The sequence below is a fragment of the Mauremys reevesii genome, linkage group 1, assembly GCF_016161935.1.
Source record: "Mauremys reevesii isolate NIE-2019 linkage group 1, ASM1616193v1, whole genome shotgun sequence".
NCBI classification, from domain to species: Eukaryota; Metazoa; Chordata; order Testudines; family Geoemydidae; genus Mauremys; species Mauremys reevesii.
The window spans coordinates 191356207-191380801 of record NC_052623.1 but is presented as its reverse complement, the minus strand read 5'-3'; the positions used below and the strand labels follow the sequence as shown (position 1 = coordinate 191380801).

The 24595-nt window shown below is 41.5% G+C and overlaps 1 protein-coding gene across 6 annotated transcripts in view; it reads left to right on the top strand.

Moving 5' to 3' along the window:
* Positions 1-24595, top strand: part of EPHA6 (EPH receptor A6) — an 855214-nt gene that overhangs the window by 745002 nt on the left and 85617 nt on the right. For all 6 annotated transcript variants that reach the window (XM_039534481.1, XM_039534488.1, XM_039534472.1 and 3 more), the window contains 2 exons: positions 4584-4645; positions 21757-21966. In XM_039534481.1, coding sequence (XP_039390415.1) covers positions 4584-4645; positions 21757-21966 — 272 coding nt within the window. The remainder of the gene's footprint in view (positions 1-4583; positions 4646-21756; positions 21967-24595) is intronic.

Below are 24595 nucleotides of genomic sequence, written 5' to 3'. Positions count from 1 at the left end.
CCAAGCACAGAGCAAGTGATGCTGGTTGTCAAAATGAGGAGTTTGCAGCCACTGTGTGGTCTGGTTTGGTTGAAAGTACACTCCCACAACTGGTCACTTCAGTCCACAGTTTAAGATAGCTCCTGGGATTCCTGACAGCCATTAAGCTCTCACCTAGCTGTGTCCACAAGAAACACTATCTACATCTCCAGGTGGCAAAAAGATGATATCCAATCCTGGCAGACAGTGACCTGGCCTCAGCAACATATTCCTTCATTTTCTGACTGGACTACAACAATGTAATACACCTGGGCATGAAATCACCAGTCCTTAGGAAACTCCAACTAGTACAGAACACAGCAGCATGTCTCCTAAGCAACACGGACTACCATAAGCACATCAGCGTCTCCTCTGCTCCCTATACTGGCTTCCCATAGAATATCAAGTCCAATTCAAGGTTTCTGTCCTTATCTTCAAAGAGCTCAATAGCCTGTTCACAGGATACCAAAGAAATCATCTGAAACTCTGGGATGAGGACTATGACAGACAACTCTGCTCCTTGGAATCTAGGGAGCTGTTCATGGCAAGGGTAAAGCCCATTTGTGCAGGAAACAGAGCTTTCAATGGGGCTAGTCCATGGCTGTGAAACAAACTGTCACAGGATCTAAAAACCATCAAAAACATGATGGCTTTTGTTCCTAGAACTTGGTGCATTTCTTGGACCTTGCCTTCCATAGTACTGTGATGCAGTGGCTAAACCCCACACTGTAGAGTTAAGAATGCAGGAGCAATTCTGGGCCCAGGAATATCCGCCCTGACAGGCCGCTGGGCATGCTCCAGTTGAAGTAGGGACTTAAAAGGGAGCCTCCTCAGCACAGCAGGGGGTGGACGGAGAGAGGCAGGCCTGCACTTGCTGCTGCAGAGAGACTACGCCAGGAAAGTATTCCCAGGGGGAAGTCTGCTGCATGAAACCGAGACACTCTACCTTGTTGAGACCCATGGACCAGGGACAATTGCCAGCCACAGTGGGCCAGAAGGGGAGAGTCAGCAAGGTAGGAAGAGACCCAGGGAAGATAGTTAGCCAGAGCACAGGTAGCGGACTCCTGCATTACACTGCTCAAGAAGGCTTCTGGATCAGAACCTGGTGGAATGGGAGGGCCTGGGTTTCCCTACCCTATAACCACTAGGCAGGGCTGCTGTCACAAACTGCAACCACCAGGTGGAGAAGTGCCCCCCTCCCACTCACTATCACACACACAGAAGACATCGAGTAATTTAAAAAAAAAATACTCACAATTTTACCCTAGGACAGGAAATGGGAAAAATCACATGGGGCAGATGTTAGTCACATTGTTTCATATACTTCTCAAAGGCTTTCAGATATTATGGAGATGAGAGTGGAATAAAACCTGGAAAGAATGAAACTCTACAAAATGGATGCTGAATAGTACAAAGGAAGAGCTCATAGTAAACTAGAGGTCTCCATTTCATAGCTGGATATGCCACATCATCACTTCAAATGGAGAATTTTCCATGCACTTCTTTTTTTGGTACTTATAAAAAAAGAGAAGTTGCTGGATAACTCATGTCAAACCAAATGCAGCAATAAGCATCCATAGGCCAGCTCTACACTTACAATATTGCCAGGTGCTTTTGTCTACATTGTGGAAGTTATTTCTGGTCTCTCCCTGCCTGGGAGGGAGAGGTAGAGCCAGTTTTTATATGAGCCTACTGAGTTTGGGCTGCTTGGGAGAATAGTAGGCTGCTCAGTTAGTTGTCATTAGCGGCTGTGGCAAAGTACCTTCTTCTCCTCAGCAGGCTCAGTCCTTTTTAGCCTTGGAGACACAGGCTTGGGCAAGGCAAATCCTTGCAGGTAGCACAGGGTCCGGCTACTCCTTTCCTCAGTCTATCCCTGGGCTTGTTTTCCTTCCCTTCTAGGGAGGTAGTGCAGCCTTCCTTCCTGGAAGGGTTCAGTGACTTGCAGCATCTAGCCTACTGGCAGCTTCCCTGCTTTGCTTTGCTTTGCTTTGCTGCTTTTTTTTTCCTCTCCCCCACCCCCTTCCATGCAGGGAAGGGTTTAAAAAGGTCTCAAGCAGTTGGAGCCAGTTGAACCTAATTAGTTCCCTGGTAACCCCTCTTCCAGCTGAACCTTATTTCCCTGTGGTTATCGCTCCTCGGTGGATAGGGAGAGGCCTTTTACCCCTGGGACTAATTACTACCCCCACACCTTTCTAGCTGTTTGTCCTGGATTTACCACACGGCATGAGGTGAAGAAAATATTTAAACAATAATAATAATAAATTAATAACCCTCACTAGTTTCTAATTTCAAGATAAAACTTATGTCATCATAGCACCCAGTCAGAGTAAAACCCACAGTAATAATCAGTGGAGGTATAAGATCAGAAACAAATTGAGTTGGATAAACTCAGAGATGGGACCCACCACTCAATGGACAAAAGAGGGTCTGATAATTCCTCACACACCAAAGAGGCCTTTCTAAGAGATGGGGATACAATGGAGAGAGAGAGATGCTGTGATGACGGGATTTTTATCAGAAAATAAAAAATCAATTGTCAACACAGCAAAAGAATAACAGTGGGATTTGCATTAGTAACAGAACTGTTATATTTATTGATGATCTAAGAAGGAGAACAAACAGGTAGAAAGATTTGCAGACAAATTTTTGTTTTTCAAGACTAGAGAATACTGTGAGGAACTTCAGAAAAACTTGACAAAGCTAGGTCAACGGGCAGCACAAGGGCAGATGAAATTCAGTATTGACAAGGGCAGGTAAATGCACATTTGAAGGAATAGCTTGAACTACTTCTATACCGTTCTCATTTCTTAATTAATTGTATCAACTCAGGAGAAAGACCTGAGTATCAGTGGGCCTATGTATTTTATTGAGCTGTCCACAATGTCCACAGTCAGTCAAAAAATATGCAGAAAGTTAGCATGTATAAAGAGTAGGATAGAAAATAGGAGTGGAAATATTATAATGCCATTAGGCAAGTCACCCTGATTACTGTGTTACCGTCTCATTACCCCATATGAAAAAAATGTATAGCAGAAATAGGAATGAGTCCAGGGACAGCCAACTAAAAACTAAAAGATAGGCAGGGAAAGACTTTTACATAAGGACTTGCAAAGGAATTGAAATTATTGAGACTGTTAAGAGAGAAATGGGATGAGTCATGATGGCACCTGTTGTTAAAAGTTCTGTTTTACATAGACCCTTCCAGATACAGGCATTTACATAAAAAGAGATTGGGCAGGAGGAAAAAGTGGATAAAACAACAGTCTTGCATATGTGCTCGTTCATTACATTAGTCTTGCATCTATTAGTTGACCCTGTGCAGGGCCGGCTCCAGGCACCAGCGAAGGAAGCAGGGGCGCCCAGTAGAAAGGGGCGGCACGTCCAGGTCTTCGGCGGCATTTCAGCGGCAGCTCAATTGGGTTTTTCTTTTTTTTTTCCCTTCACTGCTTGAAGCGGCAAAAAAGCTGGAGCCGGCCCTGACCCTGTGTAGTACTAACCATTCTGAAACATCTCACTGCGGGCCCCAATTAGCGGATAAATTGGACCTGTTTGTGCTAGGCAGTTGTGGAGTGACAGCTCATGCCTGGATACCAGCAGTAAGATGCCATTTAGGTACATACAATGATAAAATATAAAACTGGGCAAGTTGGACATGTTGGTAAAAACCATATAATGTTAATCAGTTTCTGAGCTGGTTCTTCTGAACATAATACAGAACCAACTAGAAAATATGCATTAGTCAAGCAGAATGAAGTACATAAGAGACCCAGATAGCCCCCAATCCAGTAAAGCATTTAAGCACATGCTTCACTTTAAACACATGAATAGTTCCATTGATTTGAAAAAATTAAGCACTGAATTCAGTGCTTTGGTGGCCTAGGACCATACTGCATCAGCATATCTATGGATAAAAATACACTGGCCATGTTTCACAGACATGAAGGTTTAGAAGCTCCAGCAAAGGCAGATCAGTAAAATACACACACACACACACACACACACACACACACACACACACACACACACACACACACACACACACACACACACAGATAAAGGAAAGATTTCTTTGCTTTCATAGTATATAGGGTCATTGAAGTGTTTGGCTTACATGCTTTTTCTTTGACAGGGCAGATTTTGGTTTCTTTTGGAGATGCTTTATCAATTTCCTTTTTTTTTTTGCCTTGAGTGTTTTCAGAAGTATTCTTTATAAAATATAGCTGTAATTACTGCACATTCATGTTAAAGATGCTACTGCTCCCATTGACAGGTACAATAATGGTAACTGTTTGGAATTGAGGACTCTAGTCTGACTGTTTTAAAGAAAACACTGCCAAAATGAACTGTATGTAATCAGTTACTTCAGTGCCTCAAATAAAGAAAATATTGATTGAAAACATTGCTTAGGAATAACAGAATAATGATATGCATTTGTGCTTTAGAGGAAGATTTTGAAAATGAGCTACATATTTAAGTAATGAAAATAATCTGTTTGTAACAGCTGGAAATATAACAAGCCCTTAATATAGCTATAATCCTAATGTGTTTCTTTGCTGTCTTTGCAGGCAGACCAGTAATGATTGTGGTTGAATATATGGAGAATGGATCCCTTGACTCCTTTCTGCGGGTGAGGTGTCATTTTCTGATGACATTTGAATAAGAAGCCATACTAGGTTAAGATTTTAAATCATTTATCATAAATTAATTTTTACATAATGTTATTCATGGATTTTTAGTGAAGAATAGAAGCATTTTCCCCAGGGTACATTTCTTAGGTACAGTGATACATTAGAGCATAACTGGAAAAAAGAAGATTTAAACTTAAGAATATAATTGATTTCTTCTACAAGAGCAGTTCCCATATTTAGCAAAATGTATTTCAAATGGTGCTATTATGAAGGAAAAGATAAATTGAAAAGCAAATGCCTTGCCTTATGGAAGCTGTTCATTTTGCTCAATCACTTTCAGAAATACTTTGTTATAATTTTTTGCTTGGGGAAGTATACAGCAGGGTTGATAATTGATTTATAATTATTTATGGTTACTTGCATTTAACAAATTGAATTAGAAAACAGTTCACTGGTGAACTGTCTCAGCACTAACCTTTTTCCCCTAAAGGTCACCCTGTGAATATTAAGAAAGGGATGTAGAAAGCATGGGAAATTGTTTGTATTTGAATTTGATTTTAATCAGTGAGGTGGAAGGAAGAAAGGGCTGCCCCCAAGGTCATATGGGATCTTCTGCCAACATCAGTAGAGGGCTCTGGCACTCTCCTCAGCTTGTGAAAATACACTCACTTTTAGCCTAGCCTCCAGTAAGAGACCCCTCAAAACCAGCAGGGAACCTACAATTTCAGGATAGCTATGTGAATTATTTAAAATTTGTCTTACATGTATAAATATCAACAAGCCACACTGACTGTCCATCTCACCATTATTAGTTGCCATCATGGTAAAAGTAGGTCTTGAAGTGAGATTTGGAGAAGGAGAGGCTAAATGGCTTTGTGAACTAGTGTGGAATGGACATTCCATGTATAAGGGGTGAGGTGGAAGAAAGTGTGAAGATATTTGTGGGAAAGTGTATAAGCAGAGGGTCAAACCTGGCAACACTGAGGGGTATGATATAGGAACAGATAAGCAGGGAGGGGCAGAGCGGTCAATGGCTTGAAAAGCAAGTGTGAGAAGCTTGAATGTGATGATGCAGTGGAGAAGAGGGAGCCAGCAGAGGGATTCAAAGATGGGGTGATGTAATCAGAATAACGGCAAAGGTGGTGATGTTAGCAACTGTATTTTGAATGGACTGGGGCAGAGCTGGGGTTTCTGAGAGGAAGGCAGGGGTGGGGAAGAGTGGTAATAGTCAATACAGGAAAAGATGAGGTGTCTGGAGGGAAGAGAGTTTTACCTTAAAAGCATAATTGAGCCATTACTGAAGATGCTTTTATGTATTTTTTGCCTTCCATTTTGATAATTCCCCTGTATTTTTCCTCTATCGTCTATTTGCTTTCTGTTCACTACACTAGGAAACTCAGGAGTTCCCATTTTCTCTCCCCTAGTCCCAAACATTCACTCATCCTCTCTTCCATCAAGATTGGATAACACTATGATGCATCTACTAGAACTGGTCAGAAAAATTCTGATGTAACAATTTTTCATCAGAGGTTGCGATCTGTTTCACAGACAAAGTTCCTTGGGAAACGCAGGCAGGTTTCAAAATGTCTCTGCCAGCCACGCTTCCACCTGGTTTCCTAACAGCTCACCTCACTGGCTCATTGTCAGCCGCCTACCAGACTGCCTCTGAGTTGGTGACCCATGAACTTCCAAGGCAGATTGTCTCTCTGAGGTGGGGCTCCATTCTGTTTTGTGGAGAACTTTGAAATTTTGGGGTCTTGTTCTAAATCAGGGTGAAACCCAATTTCAAATAATCCTCCAACAATTACCTTTCTCTGCACAGCTGTAGGATCTAATGAGCTATTCTTGATATGCACTTACAGTACTATGTTAGAAGCTGAGATCATCAAAATTATGAGGTTATTATGGAGCAATGATGTTCACACTGTACCAAATATATTTTTAGGCAAAATGTTTGGGAATGTGTTAATCATTATTTTCTGCAGCTGTTTTCTGGGTATATTATTTTCCAGCTTTCTTTCTCACTGCAGATTTGGTTTATTATTTAAAAATGCCTTTTGACAGGATTTTAAATAATAATCAGCATCTGAAAGCACTGTAGATATTTCATTGGAATTCCTGTTAATAATTACCAAAGCAAATGACTGCCAGTATCAAATTTAAAAAAGAAATCAGTTTGCTTCATTAAAAATAGTTACTTCCTGTAGATTTCTTAAGTCTAAACTTTGAAATGCTTTTGTGAAGATGCAAAGAAGTACAGAGAGAGTTTCTCTCTAAATCATAATACATTTTTACATTTACAAAGAGCCTTTCATGTGGCAAGATCTGGAAGAACTTCACAACATCTACATTTCTTCATATTTAGAAGAGTTTCTTTCTACTGCTCTGGGGGTTCTTACATGCAGTCAAAGGATAAAAATCCAAAATATAAGAATATCCCCCACCATAGCAAGTGCTCCTCCAAAAATGTTACCCTGTATGTTACCACCACATCCCTCAACCCAGCCCTTCTCCAAAACCTGAAAAAATGGATAACTTAGTCCCTGAAAGTCAACATATGGGAGCCCTGATGAACCAATGTGGAAAGTGAACTCCAGAAAAGACCTTCATGGAAGACATCCTACCATCAGTCCCTGCTCTTAAACCAGAGAATTGTTAGCTTTAGTGCTATTACTTGTATTTCAGTAGAACCTAAATGCCCCTATCTCCATTGGGGCCCCATTGTGCTAGGTATTACAAAATACATAGTAAGACAGTTCTTGCCCCAAAGAGCTTGCAATCTTAACAGACAAAATCAACAAAGGGTGGGAGAAAGTAAACATTATCCTCATCCCTATGCTGCAGTTTCCCATCTATAAAATAAGTGACTTGCCCAAGCTCACAGAGAAAGGAAGTGGGTAGCAGAACTGGGAACTGAACCCAGATCACTTGAATCCCAGTCCATGGTCTTAAATGCAAGATCCGTCTTCCTCATGTTGCTTTCATATGACACAGGGAGAGAGAGAGTTCCAAACTCTTTAGGGTTTGCTAGGTCAAAACCAATACCTTAAACACCACAGAGGTTTATATGAAATAGACAGCAGACTCAAAAAATACATACATATGAAAGAGAGAGAGATGCACACACGCATCTTATGTTCCTGAAATATACCATGACAAAGTCAGGCTGGACAGCTGTAAGAGACTGGTAGACTGCAAGTATATCAGCCCCAGAATGATAAAGGTCTTTTTCCCAATAAGCTGATGAAAAGAGGTTATCTCATGTCAACTAAGGACTTCTGAGTCCAATTAAGGGCTGCCTGAGACTTTCAAAAACCCCTCCTCTGGTGAGAGAAGAGGAGAGACATGCTGCTGCAGAGCTAGTGGCAGTAGGGAGAAAAGCTTCTCCAGGGTGGATGGCTGCCTGTCCCCCTATGGGAGAAGCTACCTGACTGCCCCTTTAGGGGAAGGACTGGCATCCCAGGTGAATAACAAGGCCACACACCTCACCCCAGCCCACACCCGGAGAGGGCATAGGAAGAGGTATTTCCCTTTGTTTTTGATGTGATTTGTTTCTTTTGTTTGATGGAGGAGCGCTCTTTGAGCCTGTCCTGAGGCCTACCTCAAAAATATTCAGAACTAAACCCCAAGTGGGAAAACAAATACTGTCTGGAGTGGGTTTGATTTATTCCAAGCCTCCTGCTGCCAGAGAGGGGACTCACTGACCCTGGCGAGGTGGAAGAGGTACCTTGTCACATTGCACAGTACACAAACATTCATAATTTTGAAAGCTGATTCATCTGTACATTTAATGAAGGGGAGTCAACTAATGACAGCAGACTAAGTACGGTTATTTATTTAATTAAAGGACATTTTCATTTTAACTAATCTCAGCAATGTGTGCAAGACACCAAGCACCCTAAATTGCCCAAGAGACATAGATTCTAAGATAATACCCTCCTCTCAGATCCTGACTTGCTATAGTTTTCCTTTTCTCCCCCATCCCACTGCAATAGATTAGATAGTATTGATAAGTATAGTATCTCCTCTCTTGTAATGTGTGTGTGCAAATTCATCTTCCAAATACAAGCATTACAACAATTAATTAAAATCAGTTTCTTTCCCATATCTTACAAAAGGACTGACCTAAATTTGGAACTATGCTCAAACCTAACCTATAAACCAAACCCAAACTTTTAAGAAGAAATGAAAATTCCACTCCCTTGATGATCAATCTGGCTTCCTTACCACTGAGGCATGTTGCCTCTGTTTAAATCTCAGAGAGCTTTGGCTTTTAAGGCAAGCAGTCAACTTTCAAGTTCCAGTAGTGGGGAATCCCCAGAGCACAGTGGCCTCAAACCTGAAGTCCATATTCATTTAGGGTTGCTATTTTCTAGTCACACAAAACCGAACACCCTTGCCCTGCCCACTGCCCCTTCCCAAGGCCCCGCCCCCATTCACTCCATCTCCCCTCCCTTGGTCGCTTACTTTCTCCCACCCTCACTCGCTTTCACCAGGCTAGGGTTGGGGTACAGGAGGGGGTGAGGGCTCTAGCAGGGGGTGCAAGCTCTGAGGTGGGGCTGGGGATGAGGGGTTTGGAGTGCATGAAGGGGCTCAGGGCTGGGGCAGGGGCTGGGGTGCAGGAAGGGGTGAGGGCTCTGGGAGGGAGTTTGGGTGTGGGAGGGGGCTCCTGGCTGAAGCAGGGGGTTGGGGTGCAGAAGGGAGTTTGGGCTCTAGGAGGGAGTTTGGGTGTGGGAGGAGGATCAGGGCTGGAGCAAGGGGATTGGGGTGCAGGCTCCGGGCAGTGCTTACCTCAGGCACTGCAAGTGGCCAGCAAGTCCAGCTCCAAGATGGAGGGGCCAGGGGGCTCTGCACACTGCCTGCACCCGCAGGCACCACCCCTGCAGCTCCCATTGGCCATGGTTCCCAGCCAATGGGAGCTGCTGAGCCGGTGCTCAGGGTGGGGGGGCAGCACACAGAGCCCCCGTAGCTGCCCCTGCACCTAGGGGCCGGACATGCCTGCCACTTCCAGGAGCCACACGGAGCCAGGCAGGGAGTTTTTAGTAGCCCTGTCAGTGGTGCTGACTGGAGCCGCCTGGGTCCCTTTTCGACCAGGCATTTTGGTCAAAAACTGGACACCTGGAAATCCTATATTAATTTCTTACTCAGGTCAAACGTCTTTAAATAAGCTGAGAAAAAAATGGGTACAGACTTTCAGTTCTGGACCAGTGCCAGCATTAGCCAGTGAAAAGAGGGTATGTGGCCCTATTTCTGTCACCTGCCTCTTCTGGAGTGGAATTTGGAGCTTCCACCCTAGAGTATCCTGCTAGCAGAGAAAAGACTACAGAGCTTTCCCCATTAATTTTGCTCCTGATGGAGAAAGTGATCCATGACTAGAGAGGAATTATGGTCCAGTGATTACAGGATTGGGAACCAGATATAATTTCCTGCTCCACCACAGACTATGTGTGAGACTCTGGGCAAGTCACTTTGTCTTTGTGTGTCAGTTCCCCGTCAGTACAATGAAAATAATAGCACTTCCCTACCTCACCAGGGTGTTGTGAAAAGAAACAAATTAAAAGATGTTGCAATGTTAAGATGCTTTGTTGATAGAGGCCATATAAATACCCAATATGGATGAATGGAAGGCAGGGGCTGTTGGCCGAAAGGGAGTCTTGCTCATGCTTGTTGGTAGGGAACAAAGAAGCTTTGAAGAGGTTTAAGGAGAAGATTAATATAAATAGGATGTGAACAAGAAAACTTTTAGACTGGCACATCGTTGCACAAACCTACCTGTTTTGGTAACTCTATGGCTTGTTTACTTTGACATCATCCTTTCTGAAGGATTGGCGAGATATCACACAGGCACTCAATTCATTAATCAGCAGTTTCAGCTCTCATGAGCTTTACAAATGAGGTATTATCCCCATTTTACATGTGAGGAAACAGAAATGAAGTGCCTTGGCCAAGCTCACATACCAGGTCAGTGACAGAGCCAGAAATAGAACATAAGGCTGGCTCCCACTCCAGTGCCCTAGTCAGTGAACCATGTTACCTCCCTACAATGTAGTGGCAGAGCAACATTTTCCTCAGCACAGTCTATCAGGTGGTTGTGACAGTGGGTGTATGTCTTTTGGTGCCTCCTGGAAGGGGCCTCACAGCCTTGATTCACCCGCTCCCCAATGGGGTGTCTAAGCGGTGTTCTGTGGGGTCAAATGGTAGCATGGGGTTGTTGAATTATAACCCATCCATTTATTTCAAAGTCCCAGCTAGCAGGGCCTCCCTGCCTGAAGCAACTGAGTGCAGCAGAGCCTACTTAGGATCAGAACTGTAAGAAACAGATTGAATGAATTTACATGTTCATGAGAGTTTTTGCTGCTTAGAAGTCAGAGTGGGGAATGTAGAGGTAGAAAAGCTCCTGGCTTTGCACCGTTCTGTGGTTAGAGATTGTTTGTTCATTTTAAGGATTTAAGCTTCACAAAAGGAATGTAGCCAGAGATTGACATTTTGGGATTTGTTTGTGTTTATAGTTGGCTAAGAACCCTAGAAACCTGTGAAATAAATTAGAAACCCTCCCTCAGAGAGCTTTTATTTTGCTTCCCTGGCTACCTGTGTAGTTTTTCTCCAGCTGCAGAGTAGCTAATCTTAACCACTGTATTTTATTTGCATTAGGTTTTTGAAATGCACTAATCAATAATTAGTGCACTGAGATAGCAAATTGGGACACAGCAACATTAAATCAGATCAAAGTTCTAGTTAAATTGCTTTGTACCATAAATTGTTCTTTAAGAGGCCTGATTATAATAGTAATCCATTTGCATTTAATTGTGGTATGTTGTCTCACTCTTCCATTCCAATCCTGTAGAGATTCACCTGGGAGGGAGGTTATGGGGGTGAGGCCAAGCAACTCTTTAAGGTTTGCCTTGTGGCATTTTTATGTAACTGTTTCCTAAAAAGGGAGGGGTATGGGATTCTGGGGAGGGGTCAAGGGTTGCAGCTTCCCAGTTGTATGACTCCCAGAGATGTACAAGGAAGGGAATGCTGGCCAGACTCTCCATCCTGGTCCTCTGGCACCACTGGTTCTTGTCCAGGCTCCCCCGCACCAGTGCAAAACTCAATTTTTCTCTCTCAGATAGGTACAGGATGCTTCAAGTATCCTCAGTTATGAGCGTTCACCTTGGTGATGCAAAGTGGCTATAAACACTGTCATTTTGCTTTGGTAGCTTCTAACACCCACTGGTCGCTGGTTTAAGTGACTACACATGGTGAAGGGGGCAATGGATAATCTAGTCTCCTGATGCCTATGAAAGCAGAATGCCATGGAAATCAGCTCCCCCTGCTCCTGGCCACTGAGGGTATGTCTACACTGCAGTTAGACACCCACAGCTGGCCGGCGTCAGCTGACTCAGGCTTGCAGGACTCAGGACAAGGGGCTGTTTAATTGTGGTGTAGATGTTCCCACTGTGAGGGAGGACGGTCCCCCTAACATGTACGCTGCAATTACAGCCCCTTACCCTGACTTCTGTGACCCCAAGTCATCTGTCTCAGACCACTTGCAGGTTTTTAATTGCAGTGTAGACATACCCTGAAAGCCTTTGATACTCAAGCCGCACATTGCCTCCTTGGGTGGGCTTCAATGATGCAGCAAAGCTGGCACTCCCACCTTCCTTTTCTGCCAGATCAGAGTTCTTTCCGAAGAATAATCTGGCCCTTATTTTATTTGTTTTCTTATAAAACTATGACCTTCGTGCATAGTTGTAAAGCATGAATGTAAGAACGGCTATACTGGGTCAGACCTAAAATCCATATAACCCAATATCCTGTCTTCTGACAGTGGCCAAAGCCAGGTGTCCCAGAAGGAATGAACAGAACAGGTTATCATCAAGTGATCCATCCCCTGTTACCCATTCCCAGCTTCTGGCAAACAGAGGCTAGGGACACCATCCCTGCCCATCTTGGCTAATAGCCATTGATGGACCTATCCTCCATGAACTTATCTAGTTCTTTTTTTAACTCTGTTATAATCTTGACCCTCACAACATCCTCTGGCAAGGAGTTCCACAGGTTGACTACGTGTTATGTGAAGAAATACTTCCTTTTGTTTGTTTTAAACTTGCTACCTATTAATTTCATTTGGTGACCCCTAGTTCTTGTGTTATGAGAAGGAGTAAATAACACTTCCCTATTTACTTTCTCCACATCAGTCATGATTTTATAGCTCTCTCTTATATTCACCCTTGTCTTCTCTTTTTCAAGCTGAAAAGTCCCAGTCTTATTAATTGTTCCTCAAATGGAAGCCGTTCCATATCTCTAATTTTTGTTGCCCTTTTCTGAACCTTTTCCAATTCCAATATATCTTTTTTGAGATGGGGCGATCACATCTGCACACAGTATTCAAAATGTGGGCATACCAGGCATTTATATAGAGGCAGTGTGATATTTTCTGTCTTCTTATCTATCCCCTTCTTAGTGATTCCCAACATTCTGCTCGCCTTTTTTTTTTTTACTGCTGCTGCACATTGAGTGGATGTCTTCAGAGAACTGTCCACAATGATAGTTCTCTTTCTTGAGTGGTAACCCAATCATTTTATATGTATAGTTGAGACTATGTTTTCCAATGTGCATCACTTTGCATTTATCAGCATTGAATTTCATCTGCCGTTTTGTTGCCCTGTTACTCAGTTTTGTGAGATCCTTTTGTAGCTCTCTGCAGTCTGCTTGGGACCTAACTATCTTAAATAGTTTTGTATCATCTGCAAATTTTGCCACCTCACTGTTTACCCCTTTTTCCAGATCATTTATGGATATCCTGAATAGGACGAGTCCCAGTACAGACCCCTGGGAGACACCACTATTTACCTCTCTCCATTCTGAAAAATTGACCATTTATTCTTACCTTTTATTTTCTATATTTTAACCCACTACCAATCCATGAGAGGACCTTCCCTCATATGCCATGATGCTTACTTTGCTTAAGAGACATTGGTGAGGGCCTTGTCAAAGGCTTTCTGAAAATCGAAGTATTTTATATCCACTGGATCTCCCTTGTCCACATGCTTGTTGACCCCCTCAAAGAAATCTAGTAGATTGATGAGGCCTTTACAAAAACCATGTTGATTCTTCCCCAACAAATTATGTTCATCTATGTGTCTGACAATTTTGTTGTTTACTATAGCTTCAACCAATTTGCCTAGTACTGAAGTCAAGTTTATCGGCCTGTAATTGCCAGGTTCACCTCCGGAGCTCTTTTTAAAAATTGGCATCACATTGGCTATCCTCCAGTCATTTGGTACAGAAGTTGATTTAAATGATAGGTTACAAACTACAGTTCGTAGTTCTGCAATTTCACATTTGAGTTGCTTCAGAACTCTTGGGTGAATACAATTTGGTCCTGATGACTTATTACTGTTTAGTTTATCAATTTGTTCCAAAGCCTCCTCTAGTGACACCTCAGTCTGGGACAGTTCCTCAGATTTGTGACCTAAAAATAATGGCTCAGGTTTGGGAATTTCTCTCACATCCTCAGCCATTAAGACCAATGCAAAGAATTCATTTAGCTTCTCTGCAATGGTCTTATCATCCTTGAGTGCTCCTTTAGCATCTCGATCGTCCAGTGGCCCCACTGGTTGTTTAGCAGGCTTCCTGCTTCTGATGTACTTTAAAAAAAAATTGCTATTACTTTTGGAGTCTTTGGCTAGTTGTTCTTCAAATTCTTTTTTGGCCTTCCTAATTATATTTTTACATGTCACTTGCCAGAGTTTATGCTCCTTTCTATTTTCCTCTCTAGGATTTAACTTCCACTTTTTAAAGGATGCCTTTTTGCCTCTCACTGCTTCTTTTACTTTGTTTAGCCACTATGGCACTTTTTTGGTTCTCTTACTATGTTTTTTTAATTTGGGGTATACATTTAAGTTGAGACTCTATTATGGTTTCTTTAAAAAGTTTCCATGCAGCTTGCAGGAATTTCACTTTTGGTACTGTAATTTCTGTTTAACTAACTTCCTCATTTTTGTGTAGTCCCCCTTTCTGAAAGGCCCCTGCTCCTGCTTAGAAGCCTATGCCGTTATTTTCTTTTTCATTGTAAAACAATAAATGGTCATAGAAAAAGCTAGATTTAAATACTGAGAAGCGTCATGTACCAAAACACTGTAAAACGATTAATCCTCTTCCTCAAAAAAGGCTATATAAAAATAATTTGTTTAGCTATCTTGATGCATGAACAGTAGCAGACTATATTGTAAACTATAAGGCCAGGATTTATTACCAAACTTTAATTCCCCAAGGCAAGTCTAGTAGAGGCTAAAAGAAGTGAAAGATAAGGTTCTGGAGGAAAGAAGTCTCTGAGTATATTGCTCTTGGAGGCAGCAGCCATTATTATGTAATTCCCAGAGCAGCTTTGCCATCAACCTCACCCTTCCTGTCAGCTAGAGGTTAGATGCTGCAGTAGAAGCCTACATTAAATAACGTTGGGGAAAAGGGAGGGAAAGAGAAAAATGAAGACTTGGAGAGAGTTCTATAAAATGAAGTTGTAAAGCACATGTTGTAAATCCATCTAATCTGGCCTCACTAGTCAGAAAGTCATCTTTGGGGAAAAGAGGCCACATGCCATTGCTAAATTTAATGGTTCCCTTTCTTATTTATCTGCAGCAAGAGAGGCAACAACATTAAAGATCATAACTAATCCTCTCTCTTTTCCCTTCACACACAACATGCACTTGCACTCTTATTTATTGGAGGCGCACTCCTTTCCCAGTAGGAGAGAGACAGCATTTCAGTACCTTTTGTAGGGATTTTAGGGACTGTTAAGGCAGCAATTTTTTTTCTCTGAACCAAAAACCAGATTGGGCATTTAAAAAATGAGCTGGAAATAAATGCCACAATCAAGTATCATAGTTACATAATGTCCCATCATCCAGGGGGTTCAAGATTAAGCTAAGGACAAACTACCATAGTTGCCATTGTACAGCCAACATTTACCCAGAGACACTATAGTTATCTTCTGCTCAAAGAACAGATTGTTTAAAATGACAACCATTGTGAATATTCTGCCCATTTAGTGACAAGGGTCATATGTCTAATGATCTGGAGTACAAAAATAATTTAGTAATTAATATGTACAACAAAAAAAATCAAAGTGATATGGAGTCTTAAGGGGAGCCAATGTAAAGATTTTAAATCAGTAGTTGTGTTGAAACAATTGTATAAAAATGTATGCTGAGTATTCTGTAGTAGCTGTGTTCTAGAGACAAGTGCTTTAGGGATGGGGGCAGAAGGAAGGGTAAATGGTTATGTCATATCCCCTGCTTATTACTGCTTTAAATGAGAAAGGGGCAGGGGAACAGTTGAGGCTACTGGGCAACTGTTGGTATTTTGTTTCCAATCTGAGCACTATTAGAGATAACACAGTGTGTTACTGTAAAAGAAAAAATACACATCCCTAGTCTGTTCTGATGGTATAATACACAAGCATATCATACTTGAAGATGCACTTGGAGCTATTGTCAAACAGTATCATTCAGCAGTGTTTAAAATGAACTAAAATAATTTCTATTGTGTTTTATGAAATTACTTAGTATCCATTATATGGAGTCCTGTTCACTAAAGAAGAAGTTGACAGCTGACATAATTCAATGACATTAATACAAATCGGAGTGCCATCCACATAATGATGAAAACATGAATTATATGTCTGTGTAATACCTATTTGCAATGTGATTCTTGAGGAATTTCTGTAAAGTGCTTAGTACAATGCTTAGTAAAATAATAACAACAAATACACTATAGCAAAGAGAAGTTGGCTTTCATGTCAAATGATCCAAAGAACCTGTCAACAGCCAATATGATATAAATTAGGCCTAGTAGTTCCTGGTAAACTAATTATTGACTTCAAACATATAATCAATTAACACTGAAATAAAATCTTTGTCACTTGCAATCAGATATCATTATATACTTGTGTCAAATCTTATTTGTTTTCTAGAAAGTAGAACATTAATTCAGTGTTTAGCGCTCACTCAGATGTACATGGTAGAGTAACCAATGAGAACTGAGGATAGAGCTGAAGGATCTCAGAAGCAATACAGAAAATTCTACAAAAACAGTTACTTGGTGCTCAAAATGGAGAAAGCTTGTGCAGAAGCAGATTTTTTTTGCTTAGATGGCAAAAGGCTGAGCTATAGCCGAATTTTAGGCTTTTATAGGTTTTTTTGGCCAAGTAAAATACTTGTTTTCTCTGGCTATATCTAGCACATTCTGAAAACTTTTTAGGAACAAAACCTTGATAAGAAAGAAGCTCACTTGAGGGCAGGTCTACACAATTGCTTAAATCATTCTAACTTACGTCGCTCAGGAGTGTGAAAAAGACACACACACACACCCCGAGTGATGCAAGTTACAGTAACCTAAGCGCTGTCCACACCAGCACTATGTCAGCAGGAGATACTCTCCCAATGCAGCTGTGCCGATGTAGCGCTTCTAGTGTAGACCTTTTGAGAGGGATATTTTTGTTGAGTTAACTGATCCTTTCCACCAGCCTATAACATTTTAAGCACACTAAGATTCACTGTTATAGAATGTTCTGTAGGTCGACTGCAATACTTCATTTAAGTAGGATTTTGCAAGACAAATCTGTAGTTGAACATAAACATTTCCCAAAGCATTAGATTGGAAGCATAAATGCAGGACCAGGCAGACATTAGATATATCCTCAACTGATGACAAAAGTTTATTTGGTAAAGCTATTAAAGCCTGTTTAAAAATTTGATGGAACTGCACAAATTCACTGTAATCTGATTTGTTACCAGTGCTGATAAACACCCTCAGCAGCCAGGTGGGAATCATATCAAAAGCACATTGAATATCTAAGCCCTGAGAATTGGAACTAAGCCCTGGATAACAACCACTGTATCATTCAGATGTATGATAGTGTTTTATGTCTCCTTAGGACAAGTAAATGAAGCAAGGCATGTGGGAAAGTTGCCAGAGGATTGTGTTGACTCCCAAGTGCACATAGAGATTTACAAATGCATAAGACTTGGGTGCGGGGGTGTCAAGTTCTTACCTTGTGTAACTTCATTGACTCAGTTGAATTGCTCAAGGGATGACTTGGCCCAAGGTCTCTATCCTGGTCAGCTTAAGTCAGACAGACAAGTATGATATGTGGGGGAAACAGCAGTTCAAAGATAGCAAGGGAATAAAATTGGCATGGAAATCAATGCAAAAGAAGCGATTAAGGAAAGATTTTGAAGAGGAAGGATGTTTAGCTTACAGGAAAAGAGAGACTGTTCCAAGTGTGGAGGCAGCATGAAACGAGATGCATAGCCAAGTGTGAGAAGGGAAAAGGGGAGCAGTTACGGGAGAGGATTCGGGAGGAACATATGGAATGGGAGGGAAAGAAGGGTGAAATTAGAGACAAAATGTAGACAGATGTGAAACTGTGAAGAGACTAAGTTGGGAATTAGAAGCTTGAACTTGAGGCAGTACAACAGAAAGTTAATAAAGGGATTCAAGGATGGGGAGACGTAGTTGGAATGTCCGAAAAGCAAGATGAATTTTATCATAGGCATTTCAGTATTATTAGAATGTGACAAATATAAAGAGATTATATTTTAAGAAAAGTCATTATCTAGACACTGTCCAGATATTTAGGAGTAGGGAGTAGAGGAAAGGATGATATTTTGTGATTTTTAGAGGGAGACCTGGAGATGTTGCAGATGAGTCTGAGATTTTGAACCTGGATTCCCAGGAAGGTGGTGAAGGTAGAACAGTCAGCGATGATAATGAAGGGTGGGAGTCTAAAGATTCGGGGAGAAAACTTCAGTTATAGACACGTTGAACCAAATACTGAAGCAAAAGTATGTAGCTATAAGGAGCAAGTTACCCCTAGGTGGCCACATGAATTCTCTGCACCTGGCCAACAGAGGATGTTTGAGTATGTTGAGATGGAGGGGTGAGGGCAAGCTAACCTGCATCTGTTCTGTGGGTGGAGAACTGATGAATATGAGTTCTTGACACTGATTCTTGGCCAGGCCTAGGTGACTCCAGTATTAGATGTTTAGTAGTTATAAAAACCCTAAAATTCTTGTAAAGATCCTTTTAAGGATCCACAACACTAGAATCCAGGTGTGGGGCAGCTGACATTCTCACATCATCACTGGGAGGCCATGCAGAGCCACATCTAAAGAGCACTGTGGAGATTAGGCACTTCAGGAAGTACCACCCAAAAGGTCCTGAGTGACAACACCCTGTGGCCTTCTGATTGGCCCATAGTCACTATTTAACTATGGAGAGTGTTCCAGGAAGTTGTCTGGGCAGCTATGCAGGGTTCTGTGACTCCAGACTTTGTCACTTGCTGATTTCCAATTTCTGACCCCAGCCTGATGCTAACCCTGACTCTTGCCTCATGATTCCAGCCTGGTAGCCATCTCTGACCCTGGCCTAACTCTGACCTTGACTCTTGCCTATTGATCCTAGCTTTAAGCCATTACTCTGCTCCCTGACTACTGACTTGTGACTGACACTAGCCCAGCTGTGGCTGCTAGGTCAGACCACCTATACCTGTGTGGCTGCAATAGGGGAAGGACAGAATAGGTTCCTGAATTATTTGGAGGGAGAGGATTTGGAGTCAGTGAGAAGATCGCTTTTTATTTTTCTGCTAATAATTGCCAAGTGGAGATTTTTGGCACAATAGCTCCAATCATTAAGTTTTCATCTGGGTGATTTTCCCTGATGCATTGTGGCCCCTTTAAGAAGGAACCTTGTCCCCACTTATGGAGTGTCAGTGTACCTCTGTGACATTGCACTCTATATGATTTTATGAAAATATGCTAATGAGTGTGAATGTATTGTAACTGGACTATGCTTCGTGCAAAAGGTCTCTTGTAAGGTATAACTACAAAGTTTATAATCTACTGAGTTTGGTCGTCCAATTTGTATAAATGTATCATTCTTGCATCTGAAACTAGAAATATGAAATATAACTCTGAGGTCCTATTGTAATTATGTAATTAAAGTGTGGGCCATTAATGATGGCTTGGAATCTTGATGGCTCCCATTAATGAGGACAGTTGGTTGTAAATGGCTCTCTTTACTTGCAAGTTTTCTCATATATGTGTGTGCTTGCAAGTGGGTGATGAAGTCTTACAGTGACATGAACAGGAATCCATCTTTAACCTGATGCTTTTCCATTTAGAATGAGGGGTGGGAATACAGAGAGGGACAAAGGATTCCCACCTTGTGCAAAAGATATATAAGGGGGTGGAACAGAACAAAGGGGGCGGCAGTCATGAGAAATCCCATAGCTACTACCTGAGCTGGGACCAGGACCATACCAGCCCAGCGGAAAGGATTGGGCCCAGACTAGACAGGAGTCTAGTCTGTGAAAGAAGCTTATTGGAACATCTCTGAGTATGAGGTTTCATCTGTAATCAGTTTCTTACTGTATTAGTCTTAGACTTGCATGTTTTTGTTTTATTTTGCTTGGTAATTTGCTTTGTTCTGTCTGTTATTACTTGGAATCACTTAAATCCTACTTTTTATATTTAATACAATCACTTTTTGCTTATTAATTAACCCAGAGTAAGTAATTAATTCCTAGGGTAGCAAACAGCTGTGCATAGCTCTCTATCAATGTTATAAAGGGTGGACAATTTATGAGCTTACCCTCTATACACTTTATATAGAGTAAAATGGATTTATTTGGTGTTTGGATCCCAACTGGGAACTGAGTGTCTGGGTGCTGGAGACAGGAGCACTTCTCAAGATGTTTTCAGCTAAGCCTGAAGAGGAGGAATCAGTTGACTATACAGGTGCAACATGACTCTTTGGGGGATCAGCATTGACTTCTGTGACAGCAGAGCTGAGAGCATGTAGGCGGCACAGTATTGAAGCAACTGGGACAGTTACAGGATATCCAGGAGGAAAAAGTAATTATGAAACTTACTGGTTCTCAGAGTTAATGTTTATCACATTCCAGTCATTTTGTTCCCAAAGCACATTATAAAGTTGTAGACATTAAAGAACAAAACTAGTACAAACGACTGGCTTAAATGGAGGGTCTGTAAACCTCTGCCTTGTTTGGAGACTTACAGCTGAAAGTTTTTACAAATCTGATCTTGTGTCCACTCTGTGGGTCTTTTTTTGACCTAAAAGGACACATCTCGGAGTTTTGGTGCTTATGAGGGTTGATTACAAAGGGATGTTGAAAGTTAGACTCCAAACCATTTTCAATAGCTCCAAAATAAAGATCAGAAATAACACATGCATGTGTTTTCACTACAGTGCTAAGGGAGGCTTACAAATTGTGAATACACTCAACTTGTATAAAATCAGCTGTATTGACTTATACAGGGCTCCTAATCATTTAACACTTAAGGGGGCAAATATAGTACTATTTTTAAAAATACTAAATGATTTGCACCAATAGCTACTGAGGTATGTTAAACAATAGTTAAGAGGCCAGTAGAAAGAGTTGCATTTTTATGACTTATTCCCAGCAAAGGAAAAACAAGAGTACCCACTCTGCTGAAATTACTGATTAATACTATATGTGCTCCAAGCCTTCAGATGGCATTTAGCTATTTTTACAATACAAAGGGGCATACAAAGCTAAACTGGGTGGAGTAAGAGCAGATATACAGCATGTCATTTCCATTGGGTCTGAGGGGTTTTGGGTGGGGGGGCAGGAGGAGGGACTTTGTTCTAGATTGGTTCATTTATATTGCAAAAATTGATTTTAGGTTTTTGGGAATTTGGAGGCAAGGGGCACTGGGGACTGAAGGTTGGAGAGACAAGGGAATTGTTGGATTAGAAGGGGGATTTGATGGAGGGGAGGGAGATAGAAAAGGAAAGGAAGGTGACCCACATAATGGACAGAGAGAGAGAGAAGTTGGAGAGCTGAAGGGCTGCAGTATAGGAGGGGACAAGAAGGAGGACAACCAGCTAACAATGGGAATAAAAGCAAGTGATAACAGTGGATTTTCACTGGGAGTTTTGCCTGGATTGGGAGTGCAGGATTGGACCCTAAATCTATAATCAATTTTTAAATGCAAACTGCAGTTTATGTAAATAGCGTTAAATCCATCAAAACTAGAAATGTTCCTTGAACTTACACTGTGCACTATCTTACTTGCAGAAGCATGATGGACACTTCACAGTCATCCAGCTGGTTGGCATGCTTCGTGGAATCGCATCTGGCATGAAGTATCTCTCAGATATGGGCTATGTACATCGTGATCTGGCAGCCCGTAATATTTTAGTCAACAGTAACCTCATGTGTAAAGTCTCTGATTTTGGTCTGTCACGAGTGTTAGAGGATGACCCTGAAGCTGCTTACACCACAAGTGTGAGTGTCTCTTATCTAATTTGAACAGTTTATTAAGTTGTGTCAACTGCATTTGTTTTATTCCTGTTTCAACCTCATTTGTGCCTCAGACATAGTAGTCTGGATTGACTGTTTTGTTTCATTAACAGTGTGTGGGGTTTGGATAACTGGTCTGCTTTTTAAAAATGTAATCTTCATTGAAGGTTTTTAAGTAATGCCTAAGCCAGCCAGTTTTTTTATCAACCAGTGTTTTTCTCTTCTCTCTCTCCACTCCCTTGTTCCCCACTGTAGCAGAGTGGTCTGTCCAGTCAGCAGACTTAGCGGTCAGGGCCTGCTGCTCTAGACTCTCTCTCAGTTCAGTGTGTGAGGGACCCCCTGAACAGGATTCAGCTGGGTCAGCTTTCTTGTCAGTAGCACCCTAGTCCTGCCTGTCCTAGGACTAGGCACAGGGGAATCTGGAGGTGGCCCAGGTCCTCCCATTCCACCAGGTCCCAGGTTAGGGCCCTGAAAGTGTGACAGCACGACCTGGCCTATATTTGGCCCACCTCCTGTTCACCTTCCCCAGCCACTTCCTACCCGACCCAATGTCTCAGTTTGGGGCATGGCTGCTGTTTGATAATAGTCCTTGTTCCAAGCCCCCAGAGTCTTGGGCCTGATGCAGGCAACCTTCTGGTGCCCAGCATACAGTTCTCCCTGTTTCTGGAGGGTGTGGGGGAACCTCAGTAAGCACTCCTTCACCTCCTGGAAAGGGTTTCTCTCCACCCCCACTACCTGGGCTGTTGGAGCTCTTTTTATACTTCTCCTTTCCCCAGGAACATGCTTGACAGTGCCTGAGGGGCAGAGCCTTCCTGGCCCAGTACTGCTCCAGCTCTTTTCTTGCCTTGGCCTTAGTGAGGGGTTTGTAAACCCCATCACACCCACCCACAACCCCGGCGTCAATTTGCAAAGACATGCTTTTTTAAAAGGTGAACAAAAATTCTTACTGATTCCTTTGAACCACATGAAACATTTTGGTCATTGTTTTCCATGTAAAATCCATTCTGACATAATTAGATCATATGCAAGTCTTTATACTGTGTTTGTGATCACCTTTATTAAGCACTCAGACATTTAGCAATTTCATATGAACTAGCTTGTTTTTGAACTATACAGTAGTATAACAATATGTTGACTTATTCAGTCCTCTTAAAACCCTTAACAAGCTTGCTAGTTTATAATTTTTCTTCACAGGTTATTCCCTCAGTATCAAATTAATAAAAATATCTTTTTTTAGCATAAAAAATGTTAAATTCTTGTGGCCTTCTTAAAATTAGAGACATGGGATAACGTACTATGCTGTTAACGTTATGGATCCATCTACTCAAACGTGAATCACAGTTTAGCTTTTTTAACATATTTTTCAGCTGTTAACTTTGTTTTGTTCATTGGAAAGTTTGCCAGCATCTTCTTAATGGCATTTTTACACATTTCTGTGATGAAGGCATGCAGTGTTGAGGAAGATTAAGTTGCTGTTGTCCATTTTTGACTGATATTGGCATCCAATGATCCATTGACATTATCTAAAATCTTCTGAAAAGTATCCTACCAGAGATCTGAGCTCATAGGTACTCAAGAGTCTGGAACTCCCCATCAGTGGGAATTCCATGAGTGGAAGACCTGAAGGATCAACCCCTCTCCCCGCCCCCGCATTTATACTTCAAATATCTGATTATGTTGCTCAAGTTTACCATCTGAAAAGGAACTGACTTTGTTTTCAAGTTTTAAGCCTCCTCACATTAATACCGAAGTGCATTATGCTATAGAAGTAAACTTGTTGGCTATAATGAAGAATACTTTTTTAAAAATTCTTGAACCTGGAGAACACTGTTCAAACTTGACTTACAACATATAAGATATACAGGATGTGCAATATGAGGGGAATAAGAAATTGAGTATGTTGGTGTGTCGACAGAAGTTCCATGCTGAATGACAGTCTTTTGGTACAATAAAATTTTAACTCCATTTTTATAATGATTACTAACATAAGAATCTTAACTAAATATATGCTCATTTCAAATATATGTTCATCTGCACCATAGAAATTAAAATTATTGCACAAATACACAGCTTATTCTAATTAATAGACTATCCTTCCAGAATGCCCATAGACTTATGGGTTCCCATCATAAGGATCAGAGACAAAATGACAGGTTTCGGAGTGGTAGCTGTGTTAGTCTGTATCAGCAAAAACAACAAGGAGTCCTTGGACATAAGCTTTCGTGAGCTAGAACCCACTTCATCAGCTGCATCTAGCCCACAAAAGCTTATGCCCAAATACATTTGTTAGTTTCTAAGGTGCCACAAGGACTCCTCATTGTTTTTGCAGGAACAAAATGGCTACTCGACCTATTCCTTAACATACTTTCAGTTTAAGAAGTGGCTTGCAGCCACAGTGTGGAACTGATCTAGTGTAATTCTATTGTAATGACTATTCTGTTTGTCCTGCTGAATTCACCGTAGCTACCATAATAGGCCTAGGGTTTTGTAAAACAACAGGTTGTATGTCTGTCTGGTTTTAAACCAAAGAATGTTTATTTGAAATTCTACACGCTGACATTCTTTCAAAATGTTGCTGGCATTTACTGAAAGCGTTTCAGCACACTGAAAAAAA